General features: G+C 62.9%; 1 protein-coding gene across 1 annotated transcript in view; it reads left to right on the top strand.

Moving 5' to 3' along the window:
• The window catches only part of DNM2 (dynamin 2), a 34,098-nt gene extending 15,884 nt beyond the window's left edge, over positions 1 to 18,214 (top strand). Inside the window, 12 exon segments of the mRNA XM_051775374.1 lie at positions 1,157 to 1,243; positions 1,356 to 1,426; positions 5,217 to 5,268; positions 7,049 to 7,060; positions 10,200 to 10,313; positions 12,955 to 13,064; positions 13,295 to 13,406; positions 13,625 to 13,789; positions 15,835 to 16,067; positions 16,948 to 17,071; positions 17,073 to 17,203; positions 18,009 to 18,214. Coding sequence (XP_051631334.1) covers positions 1,157 to 1,243; positions 1,356 to 1,426; positions 5,217 to 5,268; positions 7,049 to 7,060; positions 10,200 to 10,313; positions 12,955 to 13,064; positions 13,295 to 13,406; positions 13,625 to 13,789; positions 15,835 to 16,067; positions 16,948 to 17,071; positions 17,073 to 17,203; positions 18,009 to 18,075 — 1,278 coding nt within the window. The 3' untranslated portion in view covers positions 18,076 to 18,214.
• Positions 18,215 to 19,122: the final 908 nt, after the last annotated feature.

Below are 19,122 nucleotides of genomic sequence, written 5' to 3'. Positions count from 1 at the left end.
CACAGTGCACCAGTAAGGTACTGCCACCAGTAACACCAGTAACACCAGTGACAGGGCACCTGGGCATCCAGGAGCTCACCCACAGTGCACCAGTAAGGTACTGCCACCAGTGACACCAGTAACACCAGTGACACCAGTGACAGGGCACCTGGGCATCCAGGAGCTCACCCACAGTGCACCAGTAAGGTACTGCCACCAGTAACACCAGTAACACCAGTGACAGGGCACCTGGGCATCCAGGAGCTCACCCACAGTGCACCAGTAAGGTACTGCCACCAGTAACACCAGTAACACCAGTAACACCAGTGACAGGGCACCTGGGCATCCAGGAGCTCACCCACAGTGCACCAGTAAGGTACTGCTGCCACCAGTAACACCAGTGACACCAGTGACAGCACTGTGTGCCAGAGCGTCGGTCAGGTAGGGGTCACACCAGTAAGGAACTGGCTGCACCAGTAACACCAATAAGAGACCAGCTGCACCAGTAACACCAGTAAGGGACTGGCTGCACCGGTAACACCAGTAAGGGACTGGCTGCACCAGTAACTCGGCAGGACCTGGTTGGGGTGGATTTGGTGCAGAACCAGTCGGTGCCCTCGAGCAGGACCTGGTTGGGGTGGATTTGACACAAAAACAGTCTGTGTCCTGGGGCAGGACCTGGTTGGGGTGGATTTGGTGGAGAACAGGACCTGGTGTCCTCGAGCAGGACCTGATTGGGGTGGATTTGACACAGAACCAGTCTGTGTCCTGTGACAGGACCTGGTTGGGGTGGATTTGGCACAGAACTGAGTCCATGTCCTGTGGCAGGCCCTGGTTGGGGTGGATTTGGTAGAACCAGTCTGTGCCCTCGAGCAGAACCTGGTTGGGGTGGATTTGACACAGAACTGAGTCCATGTCCTGTGGCAGGACCTGTTTGGGTGGATTTGGTGGAGAACCAGTCCATGTCCTCGAGCAGGACCTGGTTGGGGTGGATTTGGTGGAGAACAGTCCATGCCCTCGAGCAGGACCTGGTTGGGGTGGATTTGGCACAGAACTGAGTCCACGTCCTGTGGCAGGCCCTGTTTGGGTGGATTTGGCAGAACCAGTCTGTGCCCCCGCGGCGCTGCCACGGTCCCCCCGCAGCGGTTTTTCCCCGTCCTTCTCCCTCTCTTTTCAGCTCGGTTCCTACCCCAGGTTGCGGGAGGAGACGGAGCGGATCGTCACCACCCACATCCGGGAGCGCGAGGGCAAAACCAAGGACCAGGTGAGCCCCCCCGGGGCCCTCCCACCCCGTCCCGCTCCCTCCCGGCCCCTCGGGCGTCCCTGGGGCTCCCTCTCGGCTCCCTGGGAATTCCCACCCTCCCTAATCCCCCCAGATCCTGCTGCTGATCGACATCGAGCTCTCCTACATCAACACCAACCACGAGGATTTCATCGGATTTGCCAAGTGAGTCCTTTTCCAAGGGGGGGGGGGATGAATCCCAAACTCTCCGTCGGCGAGGCTCGTGGTCCCACCCCCGGCCTGGGGGGGGTTGTGTTATCCTGGGATTGTGTTATCCTGGGATTGTGTTATCCTGGGATTGTGTTATCCCTCTGGGATCAGCCATGGGAAGGCCGGAGCCTCCCACGTCCCGTCGTCGCCCACCAAATCCACACCTTTGGCACCTTTGGCACCCGATTCCCTCAGCTCTGGGAGACGGGAGCTTCCCCTTCTCCGCTTGCCACCGCCCGCTTTGAGGGCTGGGAGAAGCTGGAATGGGAGTGTTGGGAAAAGCTGGAATGGGAGTGTTGGGAAAAGCTGGAATGGGAGTGTCCTGGATGAATTCCCAAGGTTCAGGCCGTTGGAATGACCCCCATCCCGTCCCCTGGAGCTGGAACGGAGCAGGGAATGCCCCCTGTCCTCTGTCCCTGCTGCCTTCCCTCAGCTTCTCCCAAAGGAAGGCCGGTGTTTTCCAGCCCCAAGCCAGCTGGGAACCTTCTGGAAGCCCCGGGACCCCTGGCACGCGGGTGCCCGGAGCCCACGCCCACTCCTGCTCCTTAAATTCCCCACAGTCTCCCTCCTGTTTTCTCTTCTCCCTCTTTTTTTTTTTCTCTCTCTCTCCTGTCTCTGCCTTTCCGCCTCCGGTCGCGTTCCTTCCTCTCCTCCTGCTCTCTGCTGTCTCCCCTCGGATCCGTCACCTCTCTCTGTCTCTCCGGACTCTTCCGATCCTCTCCCGCCCCAGCTGTTTCACTGAGCAGCACGTGGCGACCGGGTGGGTACCGGCGGCAGGACCCCCTTCCCACGGCCCCCGGCGGCTTCCCGAGGGGAACTTGGAGCTGGGGAGCTTCCCTTTGGAACTGGGAGCTGGGGACATTCCCCTATGGAGCTGGGGAGCTTCCCACCTGGATCCGGGAACTGGGGAGCTTCCCTTTGGATCTGGGAGCTGGGGACATTTCCCTATGGAGCTGGGGAGCTTCCCTGTTGGATTTGGGAGCTGGAGAGCTTTCCCCATGGAGCTGGGGAGCTTCCCTTGTGGATTTGGGAGCTGGGGAGCTTCCCCTTTGGATCTGGGAGCTGGGGAGCTTTCTGCTGGGAGCTGGGAGCTGGGGAGCTTTCCTCATGGAGCTGGAGAGCTTCCCTTTGGAACTGGGAGCTGGGGAGCTTTCCCCATGGAGCTGGGGAGCTTCCCTTTGGAGCTGGGAGCTGGGGACATTCCCCCATGGAGCTGGGGAGCTTCCCACCTGGATCCAGGAGCTGGGGAGCTTCCCCTTTGGATCTGGGGGCTGGGGAGCTTTCCTGTTGGGTCTGGGGGCTGGGGAGATTCCCCTTTGGAGCTCGGAGCTGGGGAGCTTTCCCCATGGAGCTGGGGAGCTTCCCCTTTGGAGCTGGGGAGCTTCCCACCTGGATCCAGGAGCTGGGGAGCTTCCCTTTGGATCTGGGAGCTGGGGAGCTTTCCTCATGGAGCAGGAGAGCTTCCCTTTGGATCTGGGAGCTGGGGAGCTTCCCCTTTGGATCTGGGAGCTGAGGAGATTCCTCCCTAGATCTGGGGGCTGGGGAGCTTCCCCTTTGGATCTGGGAGCTGGGGAGACTCCTCTTTGGATCTGGGAGCTGGGGAGACTCCTCTTTGGATTCAGGAGCTTCCCTATTGGATCTGGGGGCTGGGGAGCTTCCCCTTTGGAGCTGGGAGCTGGGGAGCTTTCCCCATGGAGCTGGGGAGCTTCCCTTGTGGATTTGGGAGCTGGGGAGCTTCCCCTTTGGATCTGGGAGCTGGGGAGCTTTCCCCATGGAGCTGGGGAGCTTCCCTTTGGAGCTGGGAGCTGGGGAGCTTTCTGCTGGGAGCTGGGAGCTGGGGAGCTTTCCCCATGGAGCTGGGGAGCTTCCCTTTGGAGCTGGGAGCTGGGGAGCTTTCTGCTGGGAGCTGGGAGCTGGGGAGCTTTCCTCATGGAGCTGGGGAGCTTCCCCTTTGGAGCTGGGGAGCTGGGGACATTCCCCTATGGAGCTGGGGAGCTTCCCACCTGGATCTGGGGGCTGGGGAGCTTTCCCCATGGAGCTGGGAGCTGCGGAGCTTCCCTTTGGAGCTGGGCAGCTTCCCCTTTGGATCTGGGGGCTGAGGAGCTTCCCCTTTGGGTTCAGGAACTTCCCACCTGGATCTGGGAGCTGGGGAGCTTCCCCTTTGGAGCTGGGAGCTGGGGACATTCCCCCATGGAGCTGGGGAGCTTCCCTTTGGAGCTGGGAGCTGGGGACATTCCCCTATGGAGCTGGGGAGCTTCCCACCTGGATCCAGGAGCTGGGGAGCTTCCCCTTTGGATCTGGGAGCTGGGGAGCTTCCCCTTTGGAGCTGGGAGCTGGGGAGCTTTCCCCATGGAGCTGGGGAGCTGCCCCTTTGGATCCAGGAGCTGGGGAGCTTTCCCTTTGGGTTCAGGAGCTTCCCCTTTGGATCTGGGAGCTGGGGAGATTCCCCTTTGGATCCAGGACCTGGGGAGCTTTCCCTTTGGGTTCAGGAGCTTCCTGCCTGGATCTGGGGGCTGGGGAGCTTCCCTTTGGATCCGGGAGCTGGGGAGACTCCTCTTTGGATTCAGGAGCTTCCCTGTTGGATCTGGGGGCTGGGGAGCTTCCCCTTTGGAGCTGGGAGCTGGGGAGCTTCCCCTTTGGGTTCAAGAGCTGGGGATCTTCTCCTCCCAGTCGGCTTTGGAATTGGGAGCCAGGGAATTTGTCCCTTGGATCTGGGAGCCAGGGAACTTCTCCTCCCAGTTCAGCTTCGGAATTGGAAGCCCAGAGCTTCTCTTCCCACTTCCCACCTTGGATTTTCGGGAGCCTGGAGCTTCTCCTCGAGCCCTCGGAGAGCAGCATCCCCGCTCCGCCCCGGAATGCCGGGAGTGGCATTCCCAGGGATTCGGGAGGAATGTCGGGATCAGGGCAGGCAGGGAGCAGTTCCCCAAACCCCTCCCATCCCCTCTGGAATCCCGGCAGGTCAGGGATGGGATCCTGCCCATTCCCAGGGATGGGATCCCGCTCATTCCCAGGGATGGGATCCTGCCTATTCCCAGGGATGAGATCCCACTCATTCCCAGGGATGGGATCCCGCCAGAATTCCCAGGGATGGGATCTCGCCAGAATTCCCAGGGATGGGATCCTGCCCATTCCCAGGGATGGGATCCTGCCCATTCCCAGGGATGGGATCCCGCTCATTCCCAGGGATGGGATCCTGCTCGGGAACGGCTGCTCCGGGGTGTTCCCGACGGGATTCTAACTGTCTTCCCGGATTTTATTCCCGCTCCTGCCTATCGGTTCCGCCCCGTCCCCCCGGTGCTCAGGAGAGACAGGTAGCTTTCCCTCTGGTGCAGGTAACGCCCCGTCCCGATCCCGATCCCGCTCCCCATCCAGGGGAATCGGGGCTTTTCGGGAGCGAGGCCTCCCTGGTTCCCGGTGGTCCTCGGGGGGGCTCCCCGCCGGAATTCCCCTCGGGAATCCGCAGCCGCTGCTCCACTCCGTGTTTCCTCTCCTGCCGGTTCCTCCCCCTGGAATTCCTGGGAATAACGGTCCGTGAGGAAGGAGATCCCGGTGTCCGTCCCCCCTCCCCTCTCTCTCCACCCGCTCCTGGGCAAACCTCGGGAAGGGGCTCTGGAATTCCACCTGACTGGCTTCTCCCCCCCCCCCCCCCCCTTTGGATCAGCTCATCCTTGCGGCGTTCCGGGCGGGAATGGCGTGGAATTCCTCTTCCCCGCCTCAAAAATTCCCTGTTTTCCCTGTTTTCCAGCGCGCAGCAGAGGAACACGCAGACCAACAAGAAGAGGGCGATCCCCAACCAGGTACAGCCCGAGGCTCCCGGCCTTCCTCCTCCTCCTCTTCCTCTTCCTCCTCCTCCTCCTGCTGCTGCTCCTGCTCCTCCGGGAGCAGGGCTGGCTCTCCAGGATATCCCCTCCTCGGGCAGCGGGATCCCGGTGGATCCCTAAACGTGGATGTTTAAGGCCAGGGATGGAGGCGGGAGAGCCGGAGCTCTGGGGCACAGTGGGGGCAGAATTCCCGGCTAAAATCAGCGGGATCTGGGACAAACCGGGCGGGAGGAGCTGCTGGGGGACACGGCCCAGCCCTGGGGGGGGGACGAGGGGGTGGGGACAGGGAGGACACCGGGATGTCCTGGAATCTGTGTCCTCCCCATTCCTAGGATGTCCTGGAATCCATGTCCCCCCCATTCCTAGGATGTCCTGGAATCCGTGTCCCCCCCATCCCTGGGATGTCCTGGAATCTGTGTCCTCCCCATCCCTGGGATGTCCTGGAATCCGTGTCCACTCCATCCCTGGGATGTCCTGGAATCCGTGTCCACTCCATCCCATCCTGGCTCAGGGAATGGGGACAGGGAGGACACTGGGATGTCCTGGAATCTGTGTCCCCCCCCACCATCCTGGCTCAGGGAATAATGACCAGGAGGACACCGGAATGTCCTGGAATCCGTGTCCCCCCCTGTCCTGGCTCAGGGAATGGGGACAGGGAGGACACCGGGATGTCCCGGAATCCGAGTCCCCCTCATCCCTGGAATGTCCTGGAATCCCTGGCTCAGGGAATGGGGACCAGGAGGACACTGGGATGTCCTGGAATCCATGTCCCCCTCATCCCTGGAATGTCCTGGAATCCCTGGCTCAGGGAATGGGGACAGGGAGGACACCGGGATGTCCCGGAATCCGAGTGCCCCCCATCCCTGGGATGTCCTGGAATCCCTGGCTCAGGGAATGGGGACAGGGAGGACACTGGGATGTCCCGGAATCCGAGTCCACTCCATCCCATCCTGGCTCAGGGAATGGGGACAGGGAGGACACTGGGATGTCCCGGAATCCGAGTCCACTCCATCCCATCCTGGTTCAGGGAATGGGGACTGGGAGGACACCGGGATGTCCTGGAATCCATGTCCCCCCCATCCCATCCTGGCTCAGGGAATAATGACCAGGAGGACACCGGGATGTCCTGGAATCCATGTCCCCCCCATCCCATCCTGGCTCAGGGAATAATGACCAGGAGGACACCGGGATGTCCTGGAATCCGAGTCCCCCCCATCCCTGGGATGTCCTGGAATCCCTGGCTCAGGGAATGGGGACCAGGAGGACACTGGGATGTCCTGGAATCCATGTCCCCCTCATCCCTGGAATGTCCTGGAATCCCTGGCTCAGGGAATGGGGACCAGGAGGACACCGGGATGTCCTGGAATCCGAGTCCCCCCCATCCCTGGGATGTCCTGGAATCCCTGGCTCTGGGAATAATGACCGGGACACACCGGGATGTCCCAGAATCCGAGTCCCCCCGCCGTGCCCCCGCTCCCGAGGGGGTGCTGGGCTGGGGGGGCCGTGCCCCTCGGGTGGCACCAGGCCCTCTGCTCCCTCTGGAAAAGCTGCTCCGAGGGATGATTAACAGCGCTGGGAATGACCGTCATTAATAGCATGTAACGGGTTTTCTTTGCTGTTTTTCTGCTTTTTCCCCCCTTCCCGTTTTTTGTGCTTCCCGCTCTCTCCCGTCACTTCCTTTCCCTTCCCTGTCCTGTCTCCTCATCCTGTTTTTTGTTTTTTTTTTTTTTTATCCCTTAATTTTGCCCACCCCAAGGGGGAGATCCTGGTAAGTACCTCGGAGCGGGATTAGTGCCGGGAGCAGCATTCCCGACCCCGCTTCCCAGGATGGAGCACGCTGCTGGGAGAAGGGGGGGGGGGCATTCCCAACATTCCCAGAGGGATCCCTGAGGTGGGAATTGGCTTCGTCCCCTCCGTGCCCGCTCCTGGCTCTTCCCAAAAAAAAAGGGATTCGGGGCCATCCCGGGCTGGGACCCGGGACAGGGAGAGCTGGATCCTGGGATAGGGATCCTGGATCCTGGGATTCAGCTCCCACCTGCTTTTCCCGGCCCTTGGGAAGCCAAAATCCTTATGATTTATTAGCCCAGAGCTGCTGGGGTGGGATGAGATTCCCTTGGGAAGGGAAGTTCCTTTGGGATCGCGCGGGGGGGAAGGGCTGGAAGTGCCTTATGTCCCCCAAAATTCCCGGGTTTTTTTTTGTGGGATTTGAGGTGGAGTCCTGACCTGCCGAGGCCAGAATTCCTCGGTTCCCGACCTGAGGTTATTCCTGGAGCTCTCCCCTCAGCGTGCTCACTCCTGGGATGCAATTCCCTGTCCGGGATCCAGGGATCCCCTCGGAGCCGGGGGGTGGGGGGGGGGTCCTGATCCCGCCGCTCCGGGAAAACGGAAGTGTCTGAGAGGGAATTGCCCCGGAATTATCCCCCAGTTTGGCATTTACAGCCTCGGGGTGGCCCCTCCACACCCCGGGGTCTCCCTGGGGAGGAAAACCGGGATAATCCCATGGATCCTGCCTCCGGATAAAGTTGGAGTGGGAGGCAGGTGAAGCTCCCTGGCATCAGCCACCCCATTCCCGTGGGAAAGCAGCTGCCCTTGGCACTGGATGCTTTTCCTCCCTTCCCAAAACACGGATTCCAGGCCACTGGAATTCCCAGGGGTGGCTGAGGAGCCGTCCCGGTGTCCTGCTCTTCCCGGGAATTCCCCTCCCGGCTCCGGCGTCGCCTTTTCCCGACTCCAGACGCTTCCGTTTTCCTTCTGCCCCGTCCAAGGGGTCTCTGGAAAACCCCCCCGGGTTCCGGGCGGGGCCTCTCCCCGCGGGACGGGATCGCGCCGGGAGCGGGAAGGGGAGAGCTGGGAATTCGGGATCGGAGCCGGGCCGAGCTCCGGGAGCTCCCGAGCCCCGGAACCTTCCCATTCCCACCGAAATCAGTCGGGTTTAAAGGAACTTCCCCCCTCCTTCCTCCTGCTCCTCCTTGGCTTTTCCCAAAGGCTCCGGCTCCTGCCGGGCTGCACAGACCCTTTTCCTTGGAATTCCCTGGCAGCTCTCCCAGTGCCTACCAGACCCTTTTCCTTGGAATTCCCTGGGAGCTCTCCCAGTGCCTGTCAGACCCTCTCCCTTTTCCTTGGAATTCCCTTCAAACTCTCTCAGTGCCTGCCAGACCCTCTTCCCTTTTCCTTGGAATTCCCTTCAAACTCTCCCAGTGCCTGCCAGACCCTCTTCCCTTTTCCTTGGAATTCCCTTCAAACTCTCCCAGTGCCTGCCAGACCCTCTCCCCTTTCCTTGGAATTCCCTGGGAGCTCTCCCAGTGCCTGCCAGACCCTCTTCCCTTTTCCTTGGAATTCCCTGGGAGCTCTCCCAGTGCCTGCCAGACCCTCTCCCCTTCCCCTGCTCCAAAGGCAGGGGATGGATCCCCTTTTCCTGATAATCCCCCCCGAATTCCCCCCGGACCTCCCCGAGCCCCCCCCTGCCCTCGCTCTGCTCCGATCCCTTTCCCTCTGCCCATTCCCAATCCTTTCTCCTCCCTCCTGGCTCAGTTCCTTTAAAACCAGCTGGGATCAAATTCCAAGGGGATGAGGGGAGTGTCTCAGAGGTTCCTGCAGGTGAAATCCCTCCCGGAATTCCGGGGCTCTGCCCTTCCCCTGGCCCGGAACGCTCCGGCCGCCTCCGAGCTTCGCCCGTTCCTAACCCCGGGAATTTTGTCGTGGCTTCTCCCTTGGGAAAAGCAGAGCGACCCACCCCGAGGGATGTGGGGAACCCCTCGGCTCCAGGGGGGGAGGATCCATCCCGACATTCCCGCAGGAGCCACGACAAACCCCGTGTCTAACCCGTGCCAACCCCGGCGTTGGTCCCGCTCCGGCCGCGCTTCCCACTGACCCGGCACCCCCGGCACTAACCCGTGGGTGGGATAACCTGGCAGGGCAGGGGCTGGCACAGGGTTGGGAGTCCCTGGGGTCCCTCCTGGCTGGGGTCCCGGGAAAGAATTCCTGGTGGGATGCTGCTTGGCTCGGGGTGGGGGTTCCCCAGGACAGGGATCTGTCTGTGGGGTTGTGGGATCTGGCCATGGAGCTGTGGGATCCATCCGTGGGGTTGTGGGATCCCTCCCTGGGGCTGTGGGATCCCTCCATGACATTGTAGGATCCATCCCTGGGGCTGTGGGATCCCTCCATGACATTGTAGGATCCATCCATGGGACATTGTAGGATCCATCTGTGGGATTGTAGGATCCCTCCATGGGGCCGTGGGGTGCTGGAGCTTTTCCTTTCAGCCCATCCAGGCTGAGCCAGCAGCGACAGGGGTTTGGGTTTGGATCATCCCACTGGCCTGGGCAGCTTTTCCCACCCAACTTTGGGAGCTTGGAGAGCTTCAGGTGTCCCCCCCGCCAACCTTCCCGTGGGATTGGGAGCTTGGGATCTCCAGGTGTCCCTCCCATCTGCTGCCAGCTTCCCTATGGGATGGGGGCTCGGGATCTCCGTGTGTTCCCCCCCCACCTGCTGCCAGTTTCCCTGTGGGATTGGGAGCTTGGGATCTCCAGGTGTCCCTCCCACCTGCTGCCAGCTTCCCTGTGGGATTGGGAACTTGGGATCTCCAGATGTTCCCCCCACCTGCTGCCAGCTTCCCTGTGGGATTGGGAACTCGGGATCTCCAGGTGTTCCCCCCACATCTGCTGCCAGCTTCCCTGTGGGATTGGGGCTGGGATGGGGGCTCGGGATCTCCAGGTGTCCCCCCCCACCTGCTGCCAGCTTCCCTGTGGGATGAGGGCTCCAGATCCGCCCGGATGAGGTTTTGGGGTCACTTCTCGCTCTCCTTCCCTCTGGGCATCCCTCTGGAATCCATCCCTCTGGAATCCATCCCGCTGTAACGTCTCCTTCCTTCCTCCCTCCCTCGCTCCCTGCTCCTGCTCCTGCTCCAGGTGATCCGCAGGGGCTGGGTGACCATCAACAACATCAGCATCATGAAGGGCGGCTCCAAGGAATACTGGTTCGTGCTCACGGCCGAGTCGCTCTCCTGGTACAAGGACGACGAGGTACGGGGGGGAAATCGGGAAGATCCTTGGGGTAGGGGTGGGGATTGGTGCCCAGGAGGAAGGACAACCCCCAAATCCGGGTGTGGGGGCTCGTCCAGACCCCAAATTCCCTGTCTCCGAACGCTCTCCTGAACCTCGGGGTTGTGTGGACTCGGGTAAACCCGGAGGCTCCGGCGGCTCCCGGGGGTTCCGAGGGGCTCTGGCTCCGTTTGAGGGGGGGTTTCCGTGTCTCCCACCCCTGTCCCAGCCCCCTGACCCGGCTCAGGGAAAAGCAGAGGAAGGAAAAAGGGGGTTCCTGGGGGGGGCTGCGCTGGTCTGGCATCCTCCGAGGGCACATTCCAGCAGGGAATGCCGGGGCTGGAGGGAGATGGGAGCTGGGATCGAGTCCTGCTCTCCCCCCGAGGGTGGAAAGACCCGGATTCCCTCAGTCCCTGGGATTTTGAGGTGCTGGAGTCCTCAGGTCCCCCCTTTCTCCTGCTGGGTGTGTGGGAAGGGGCTGCTCCTCACTGATCCATCCCGTTGATCCGGTTGGGAATTGCAGCCCTGGCCCTCGGGGGCATCCATCCCGCTCCCGGTGTTCCAGGGTGTTGGAGACTCCCCCAGATTCCCCCCCCCAACCCTCATTTCCAAAGGGGCTTCCCCCGGGAAGGGGCTGAGGCAGCTCCCGGCGTCTCCTCCGTGGAATTTTCGGGTTTTCCAGCGTTTCCTCCCCCCTGATCCCGATCCCGATCCCGATCCCGCTCCTCCCCTGACGTCACCGGCCCGGCAGCCAGAGGCTGGGAAGGAGGGGGGGGGGGGCCTTCCCGGGATTTTGGGGGGCCAGGGGGTGGGAATGGGGGCGGGCAGAGCCCAGCACGGGGTCGGGAAAAGGAGACACACGGACACAGCGTTTATTTCCCGGGACCAAATCCCGGTTTTCCTTTGTTCCTCGGCGGAGGGGAGGGTCTCCCCCCCCCAAGCCCCCCCTAAAAGAGCAGGAACAGGTCAGGCTGATCCCACCCGGAGCAATCCCGGTTTCCTGCGGGGCCCCTCGGGGAGGGGGGAATGGGATCAACCCACGGGATGAACGAGGCTCTGTCCTCATCCCGCTCTCTCCAACCCCCCAGCCCTAAAAACCAGGAGCTGCCGTGGCACTGGGGGGGGGGGGACCCCAGCAGGGCACAATTCCCTCCTTCCCCCCCACGGGAATGCCGCCCCTGGAATCCGTGGGATCCCCCGGGAAGGGGCAATTCCTGGGAATCCCCCCCAGGCCCCCCCTTACCTGTGGCAGAGCCGGAGCCGGGCCGGGCCGGCGTAACCAATGTGCAGACTACTGTACAACACAGAGCCCACCTGAACAGGTAGTCTGAACACTGGGAACGCCGGCCCGGATCTCCTGCTTCCCCTGGGAATCCTCCGCGGCGTTTCCTTCCTCTTCCTCCCTTCCTCTTCCTCCCTTCCTCTTCCTCTTCCTCCCTTCCTCTTCCTCTTCCTCCCTTCCTCTTCCTCCCTCCCTCCCTTCCCGAGGTTTTCCTCGTGTTGGTGGTGGTTGGGGAGGGTTTTTTGGGGGCTCTCACCGGAGAGGAAGCCGAGGCTTTGTCTGGCCCTGACGTGGCAGAGCCCTGGGCCCCGAATCCCGCCTGGAAAAGCGCTGTGGGTTTTTCAGGAAATCGCGCGGAGGAGTCGGGGGGGAGGGAGGGAAGGAGGGGGGTGGGTGGGAGAAGGGGGGGCCTGCGCCGGGTTCGTGGCCTCTCCACAAAGGCCAACGTCACTTTTTGGGACCATCTGGAGGCACCGAAAGCGGAGCCGGAGCCGCTGCCGCTCTGAACGGTTCCAGATGTGGCGGGAAAGGGGCCGCTGGAATCGGCTCCGGGGGCTCCGCCGGCTCCTCCCAGCCCCTGTATCCAGGGGGACATTCCTGGGGGTCCCTGCTGGGAGCGGGGGTGGGCTCCGGTGGGGCCGATTCCATCCCGCAGGGACCAAATCCCAGATCTCCGGCGGGTTCCTCGGCGTCCTTGGGAGAGGCAGAGCAGATCCCAGAGGGATCCACGGGGATCTGGGAGCAGAGTCCCCCCATCCCAGGCTGGTGTTGGCCACGGGATGAGCCAGGGAAGCATCTCTTGGTGAACCTTCCCTGGTGGGAGCTTGGGATCCGTTCCGGAGCTTGGGATCAGTTCCGGAGTTTGGGATCCATTCTGGAGCTTGGGATCCGTTCTGGAGCTTGGGATCTGATTTGGAGCTTGGGGATCAATTCTGGAGCTTGGGATCCATTCTGGAGCTTGGGATATATCCCAGAGCTTGGGATATATCCCAGAGCTTGGGATCTGTTCAGAGCTTGGATCAGTTCTGGAGCTTGGGATCTGATCCGGAGCTTGGGATCCATCCAAGAGCCGGGATCCGTTCTGGAGCTTGGGATCTGCTCCAGAGCTTGGGATCTGCTCCAGAGCTTGGGATCAATTCCAGAGCTTGGGATCTGTTCTGGTGCTTGGGATCTGTTCCCGAGCTTGGGATCTGTTCTGGAGTTTGGGATCTGTTCTGGAGTTGGGATCTGTGCCGCCTTCCCAGGGCTGTGGGGGGTTTTATTCCTGCTCCAGGTGCCTCTTTGGCATCCAGGAAGCGCCCCCGGGCTCACCCCTCCTTCCCTCTCGTCCCCCTTTCCCAGGAGAAGGAGAAGAAGTACATGCTGCCCCTGGATAACCTGAAGATCAGGGACGTGGAGAAGGGATTCATGTCCACCAAACACGTCTTCGCCATCTTCAACACGGAGCAGAGGTGTGGGATCCCCCCCAGAACCCCGGGATCCCGGGGGCAGGGGGGTGCCTTCCATGGATTTTCCCTTCCCTCCAAACCCCGGCCCCGCATCCGTCCGGGATCCCGGGAGGGGAGGGGAGGGGGTTTCTCCGGAGGAAGCAGCGGCTCACCCAGCGTTTATCCTGGGATTCCATCGGGATTTGGGGCTCCGGGGGCTCCCCCCGACCCCTGGCTCTGCTCCTTCCCCCTAGGAACGTGTACAAGGATCTCCGTCAGATCGAGCTGGCCTGCGATTCCCAGGAGGACGTGGACAGCTGGAAGGCCTCCTTCCTCCGGGCGGGAGTTTATCCCGAGAAAGACCAAGTAAACCCCCCCCCTCCCAACAATCCCCATCCCTCCGGAGCAGGGGCTGCCCCTGGAGGAGCTGGGAGCCCCCAGCTCGGCTCCCACGCCCCTGGGACACCCCGGAAAACACCGGGAGGAGGAGGAAATTCCCGCAGGATGGGAGCGGGAACGAGCCAGAGGGGTCTCGTCCCGATCCCGGCGGTGACTCATTCCCTGCTTTCCACCCCCCCGAGCAGACGGAGAGCGAGGACGGGGCGCAGGAAAACACCTTCTCCATGGACCCGCAGCTGGAGCGGCAGGTGGAGACCATCCGGAACCTCGTGGACTCCTACGTGGGGATCATCAACAAATCCATCCGGGACCTCATGCCAAAGACCATCATGCACCTCATGATCAACAATGTGAGCGGGGCGGGGCGAGGGAGCACGGGAGAGGGGGGGGAGAGGGGGAAAAGGGGAGGGAGAGTGGGGGGAAGGGGAGGGAGAACGTGCGGAAGGGGATGGAGAACGTGGAGAAGGGGATGGAGAACGTGGAGAAGGGGATGGAGAATGTGGGGAAGGGGATGGAGAGTGGGAAAAGGGGATGGAGAGTGGGAGAAGGGGATGGAGAATGTGGAGAAGGGGATGGAGAACGAGAGGAGGGGGTGGAGAATGGGAGAAGGGGATGGAGAGTGGGAGAAGGGGATGGAGAATGGGAGAAGGGGATGGAGAATGTGGAGAAGGGGCTGGAGAACGTGGGGAAGGGGATGGAGAATGTGGAGAAGGGGATGGAGAGTGGGAGAAGGGGATGGAGAGTGGGAGAAGGGGATGGAGAATGGGAGGAGGGGATGGAGAACGAGAGGAGGGGGTGGACAGTGGGAGAAGGGGCTGGAGAACTTGTGGGAACAGCTGAGGGAGCTGGGGGGGCTCAGCCTGGAAAAAGGAGGCTCTGGGGGGACCTTCTGGCTCCCCACAATTCCCTGGAAGGAGCAGCTCTTCCCTGCTCTTCCCAGACCAAGGATTTCATCCCCAATCCCTTTCTCACACCAAGGATTTCACCCCCAACCCCCTCACCTCCCTTTCTCCTCCCAGACCAAGGATTTCCTCCTCAATCCCTTTCTCACACCAAGGATTTCATCCCCAACCCCCTTCTCTTCCCACACCAAGGATTTCACCCCCAACCCCCTCACCTCCCTCTCTCCCCCCAGACCAAGGATTTCACCCCCGACCCCCTTATCTCCCTTTCCCCTCCCAGACCAAGGATTTCACCCCCAACTCCCTTTCCCTCCCTCTCTCCCCCCAGACCAAGGATTTCACCCCCAACTCCCTTCTCTTCCCACCCCAAGGATTTCACCCCTGACCCCTCTCCTCCCTCTCTGCCCCCACACCAAGGATTTCACCCCCGACCCCCTGGATTTCCCCCCCAACCCCCTCTTCTCCCTCTCTGTCCCCAGACCAAGGATTTCACCCCCAACCCCCTCACCTCCCTCTCTCCCCCCAGAACAAGGATTTCACCCCTGACCCCCTTATCTCCCTTTCCCCTCCCAGACCAAGGATTTCACCCCCAACTCCCTTTCCCTCCCTTTCTCCTCCCACCCCAAGGATTTCACCCCTGACCCCTCTCCTCCCTCTCTGCCCCCAGACCAAGGATTTCACCCCCAACCCCTCACCTCCCTTTCCCCTCCTAGACCAAGGATTTCACCCCCGACCCCCTCTCCTCCCTGTCTCCCCCCAGACCAAGGATTTCACCCCCAACCCCCTGGATTTCACCCCCAACCCCCTCTCCTCCCTCTCTGCCCCCAGACCAAGGATTTCACCCCCAACCCCCTCTCCTCCCTCTTTCCCCCAGACCAAGGGTTTTACCCTCAACCCTCTTTTCTTTCTAAACCAAGAATTTCACCCCCAACCCCCTTGTCTCCTCTGCTGTTCCCACCCCAAGGATTTTCCCCCCAACCCCTGGCCTCCCTCTCTGCCCCCAGACCAAGGATTTCACCCCCAACCCCCTCACCTCCCTCTCTCCTCCCAGACCAAGGATTTCACCCCCAACCCCTCACCTCCCTTTCCCCTCCTAGACCAAGGATTTCACTCCTGACCCCCTCTCCTCCCTGTCTCCCCCCAGACCAAGGATTTCACCCCCAACCCCTCACCTCCCTTTCGCCTCCTAGACCAAGGATTTCATCCCCAATCCCTTTCTCACACCAAGGATTTCACCCCCAACCCTTTGCCTCCCTCTCTCCTCCCAGACCAAGGATTTCACCCCCAACTCCCTCTCTCCTCCCACCCCAAGGATTTCACTCCCAACCCCCTTATCTCTTATGCTGTTCCCATACCAAGTATTTCACCCCCAACCCTTTGCCTCCCTCTCTCCTCCCACCCCCTGGATTTCACCCCGAACCCCCTTATCTCCCTTTCCCCTCCCACCCCAAGGATTTCACCCCCGACCCCCTCTCCTCCCTGTCTCCCCCCAGACCAAGGATTTCATCCACTCGGAGCTGCTGGCCTACCTGTACTCGTCGGCCGACCAGGGCAGCCTGATGGAGGAGTCGGCGGAGCAGGCGCAGCGCCGGGACGAGATGCTGCGCATGTACCACGCGCTCAAGGAGGCCCTGGGCATCATCGGGGACATCAGCACCAGCACCGTGTCCACGCCCGTGCCACCCCCCGTGGACGACACCTGGCTCCAGCCCGGGCCCGGCCACAGGTGGGAACGCTGGGAGCAGAGGGAATGACGGCGGGAATGAGGGAATGAGAGCGGGAGTGACGGCGGGAATGACGGCGGGAATGACGGCGGGAATGAGGGAATGAGAGCGGGAGTGACGGCGGGAATGACAGTGGGAATGACAGTGGGGACAGTGGGAACGACAGTGGGAACGCTGGGGACAGCGGGAATGACGGCGGGAATGAGGGAATGAGAGCGGGAGTGACAGCGGGAATGATGGCGGGAATGACGGCGGGAATGAGGGAATGACAGCGGGAATGACAGCGGGAATGACAGTGGGAATGACAGTGGGAATAGTGGGGACAACAGTGGGAATGACAGTGGGAACAGTGGGGACAACAGTGGGAATGACAGTGGGAATGACAGTGGGGACAACACTGGGAATGACAGTGGGAACAGTGGGGACAACAGTGGGAATAGTGGAGACAACAGTGGGAACAACAGTGGGAATGCTGGGAACAGCGGGAATGACAGTGGGAACAACAGTGGGGCATTCCCAGGGGGATTGGGGCATTCCCAGGAGTTTGGGATGTTCCCAGGGGGATTGGGGCATTCCCAGGAGTTTGGGATGTCCCCAGGGGGATTGGGGCATTCCCAGGGGGATTGGGGCATTCCCAGGAGTTCGGGATGTCCCCAGGGGGACTGGGGCATTCCCAGGGGGACTGGGGCATTCCCAGGGGGATTGGGGCATTCCCAGGAGTTCGGGGTGTCCCCAGGGGGATTGGGGCATTCCCAGGGGGACTGGGGCACTCCCAGGGGGATTGGAGCACTCCCAGGGGGACTGGGGCACTCCCAGGTGCCGGAGCTGCCCCCTCCCCACTCCCTGACCCCCCCTCTCCCCCCTCTCTCTCTCTCTCCACAGCCCCCCCCCCCAGCGCCGCCCCCCCTCTGCCCTGGGCCCCCCCGGCCGCCCGCCCTCGGTGCGGGGCCCGACCCCGGGGCCGCCCCCGCTGCTGCCCCTGCCCGGGGGGGGGCCCCCCGCCCCCCTTCGCCGCCCCCCCCATCCCCTCCCGCCTCGGCCCCCAGAGCGTCTTCGCCGCAGACCCCTTCTCAGCACCCCCCCAGATCCCCGCCCGCCCCGCCCGCATCCCGCCCGGGATCCCGCCCGGAGTGCCCAGGTGAGACCGGGGGGGGCACTGAGGGGGGCTGAGCCGCCCCCCAGGACCCCCCCGTGGGGTGGGCGGGGCTGGATGGGGGGGGTCGGTGAGCTGGGAGGGGCTGGGGTCGCATTGGGATGGGCTGGGGTCGCATTGGGATGGGATGGGGTCGCATTGGGATGGGATGGGGTCCCTTTGGGATGGGCTGGGGTCCCTTTGGGAGGGGCCGGGATCCCGCTGGGATGGGCTGGGGTCCCTTTGGGATGGGCTGGGGTCACATTGGGATGGGCTGGGGTCTTGCTGGGATGGGCCAGAGTCCCATTGGGATCATCTGGGGTCCTGTAGGATTGACTGGGGACCCCTAGGATCATCCAGGGTCCCACTGGGATGATCTGGGGTCCCTGGGATGGGATGGGGTCCCCCTGGGATGATCTGGGGTCCCATGGGATTACCTGGGGGGTCCCTGGGATGATGATCTGAGATCCTGTGGGATGATCTGGGGTCCCATGGGATGAACTGGGGTCCCTGGGATCGCCTGGGATCTCATGGGATGATCTGAGGTCCCCCCCCCCCGGATGATCTGGTGTCCCATGGGATTACCTGGGGGGTCCCTGGGATGATCTGGGGTCCCACTGGGATGATCTGGGGTCCTGTGGGATGATCTGGGGTCCCTGGGCTTGCCTGGGATCTCATGGGATGATCTGGGGTCCCATGGAATTACCTGGGGGGTCCCTGGGATGATCTGGGGTCCCATGGGATGATCTGGGGTCCCACTGGGATGATCTGGGGTCCCAGGAGCTCTCAGCCCCCCCCTCCATCCCCCCAGGAGACCCCCTGCGGCCCCGAACCGCCCCACCATCATCCGCCCGGCCGAGCCCTCCCTGCTGGATTAACCCCCCCCGGCGCTGGGGGCTCCGGAGCCGCGGGAGCTGAACCCCCCCTCTGGGCTGGGGGCACAGGGGAGAACCCCCCAACCCCCCCTCTGGGCTGGGGGCACAGGGGACAAACCCCCCAATCCCCCTCTGGGCTGGGGGCACAGGGGACAAACCCCCCAATCCCCCCCTCTGGGCTGGGGGCACAGGGGAGAACCCCCCGACCCCCCCTCGGGGCTGGGGGCACAGGGGACAAACCCCCCAATCCCCCTCTGGGCTGGGGGCACAGGGGACAACCCACTGACCCCCTTCTGGGCTGGGGGCACAGGGGACAAACCCACTGACCCCCTTCTGGGCTGGGGGCACAGGGGACAAACCCCCCGACCCCCTCTGGGCTGGGGGCACAGGGGACAACCCCACTGACCCCCCCAGGGCTGGGGGCACAGGGGACAACCCACTGACCCCCTTCTGGGCTGGGGGCACAGGGGACAAACCCACTGACCCCCTGTCTGAACTGGGGGGCACAGGGGACAACCCCACTGACCCCCCCAGGGCTGGGGGCACAGGGGACAAACCCCCCGACCCCCCTCTGGGCTGGGGGCACAGGGGACAAACCCACTGACCCCCCAATCCCCCTCTGAGCTCTGGGGCACAGGGGACAAACCCCCCGACCCCCCTGACCCCCCCTGACCCAGCTCGGCCCCAGCCCCGGCCCCATCCCGGTCCCGATCCCGATCCCGGTCCCGGTCCCGATCCCGATCCCGATCCCGATCCCGATCCCGGTCCCGGCAGCTCCAGGGCTGGTCCCAGCAGCTGCTCCCGGAGTGTCCCGGGGCTCTGGAGCGCTCCGGGATACGGGGGGTGGTCGGAGCCCCCTCCCCATCCCGGATTTTTGGGTTTGGAAGGGGGCGGGGGGGGGTGGTGGTGTGTGGGGGGGGTGGGGATATTGCACTTTGTCAGAATTCCCGGCGTTCCTGCCCCGGGAATGCCGGGATGGCCCCAGGGTGGGGGGCGAGGGGCGGATGGTCCCATTCCCGCCCCTCTTGCCTTCTTCCCTCCTTTTCCTCC

Source organism: Manacus candei, unplaced genomic scaffold, assembly GCF_025592945.1.
Source record: "Manacus candei isolate 608988 ecotype Guabito, Panama unplaced genomic scaffold, ASM2559294v1 h1tg000293l, whole genome shotgun sequence".
NCBI classification, from domain to species: Eukaryota; Metazoa; Chordata; class Aves; order Passeriformes; family Pipridae; genus Manacus; species Manacus candei.
This window is presented reverse-complemented; position numbering and strand designations above follow the sequence as displayed.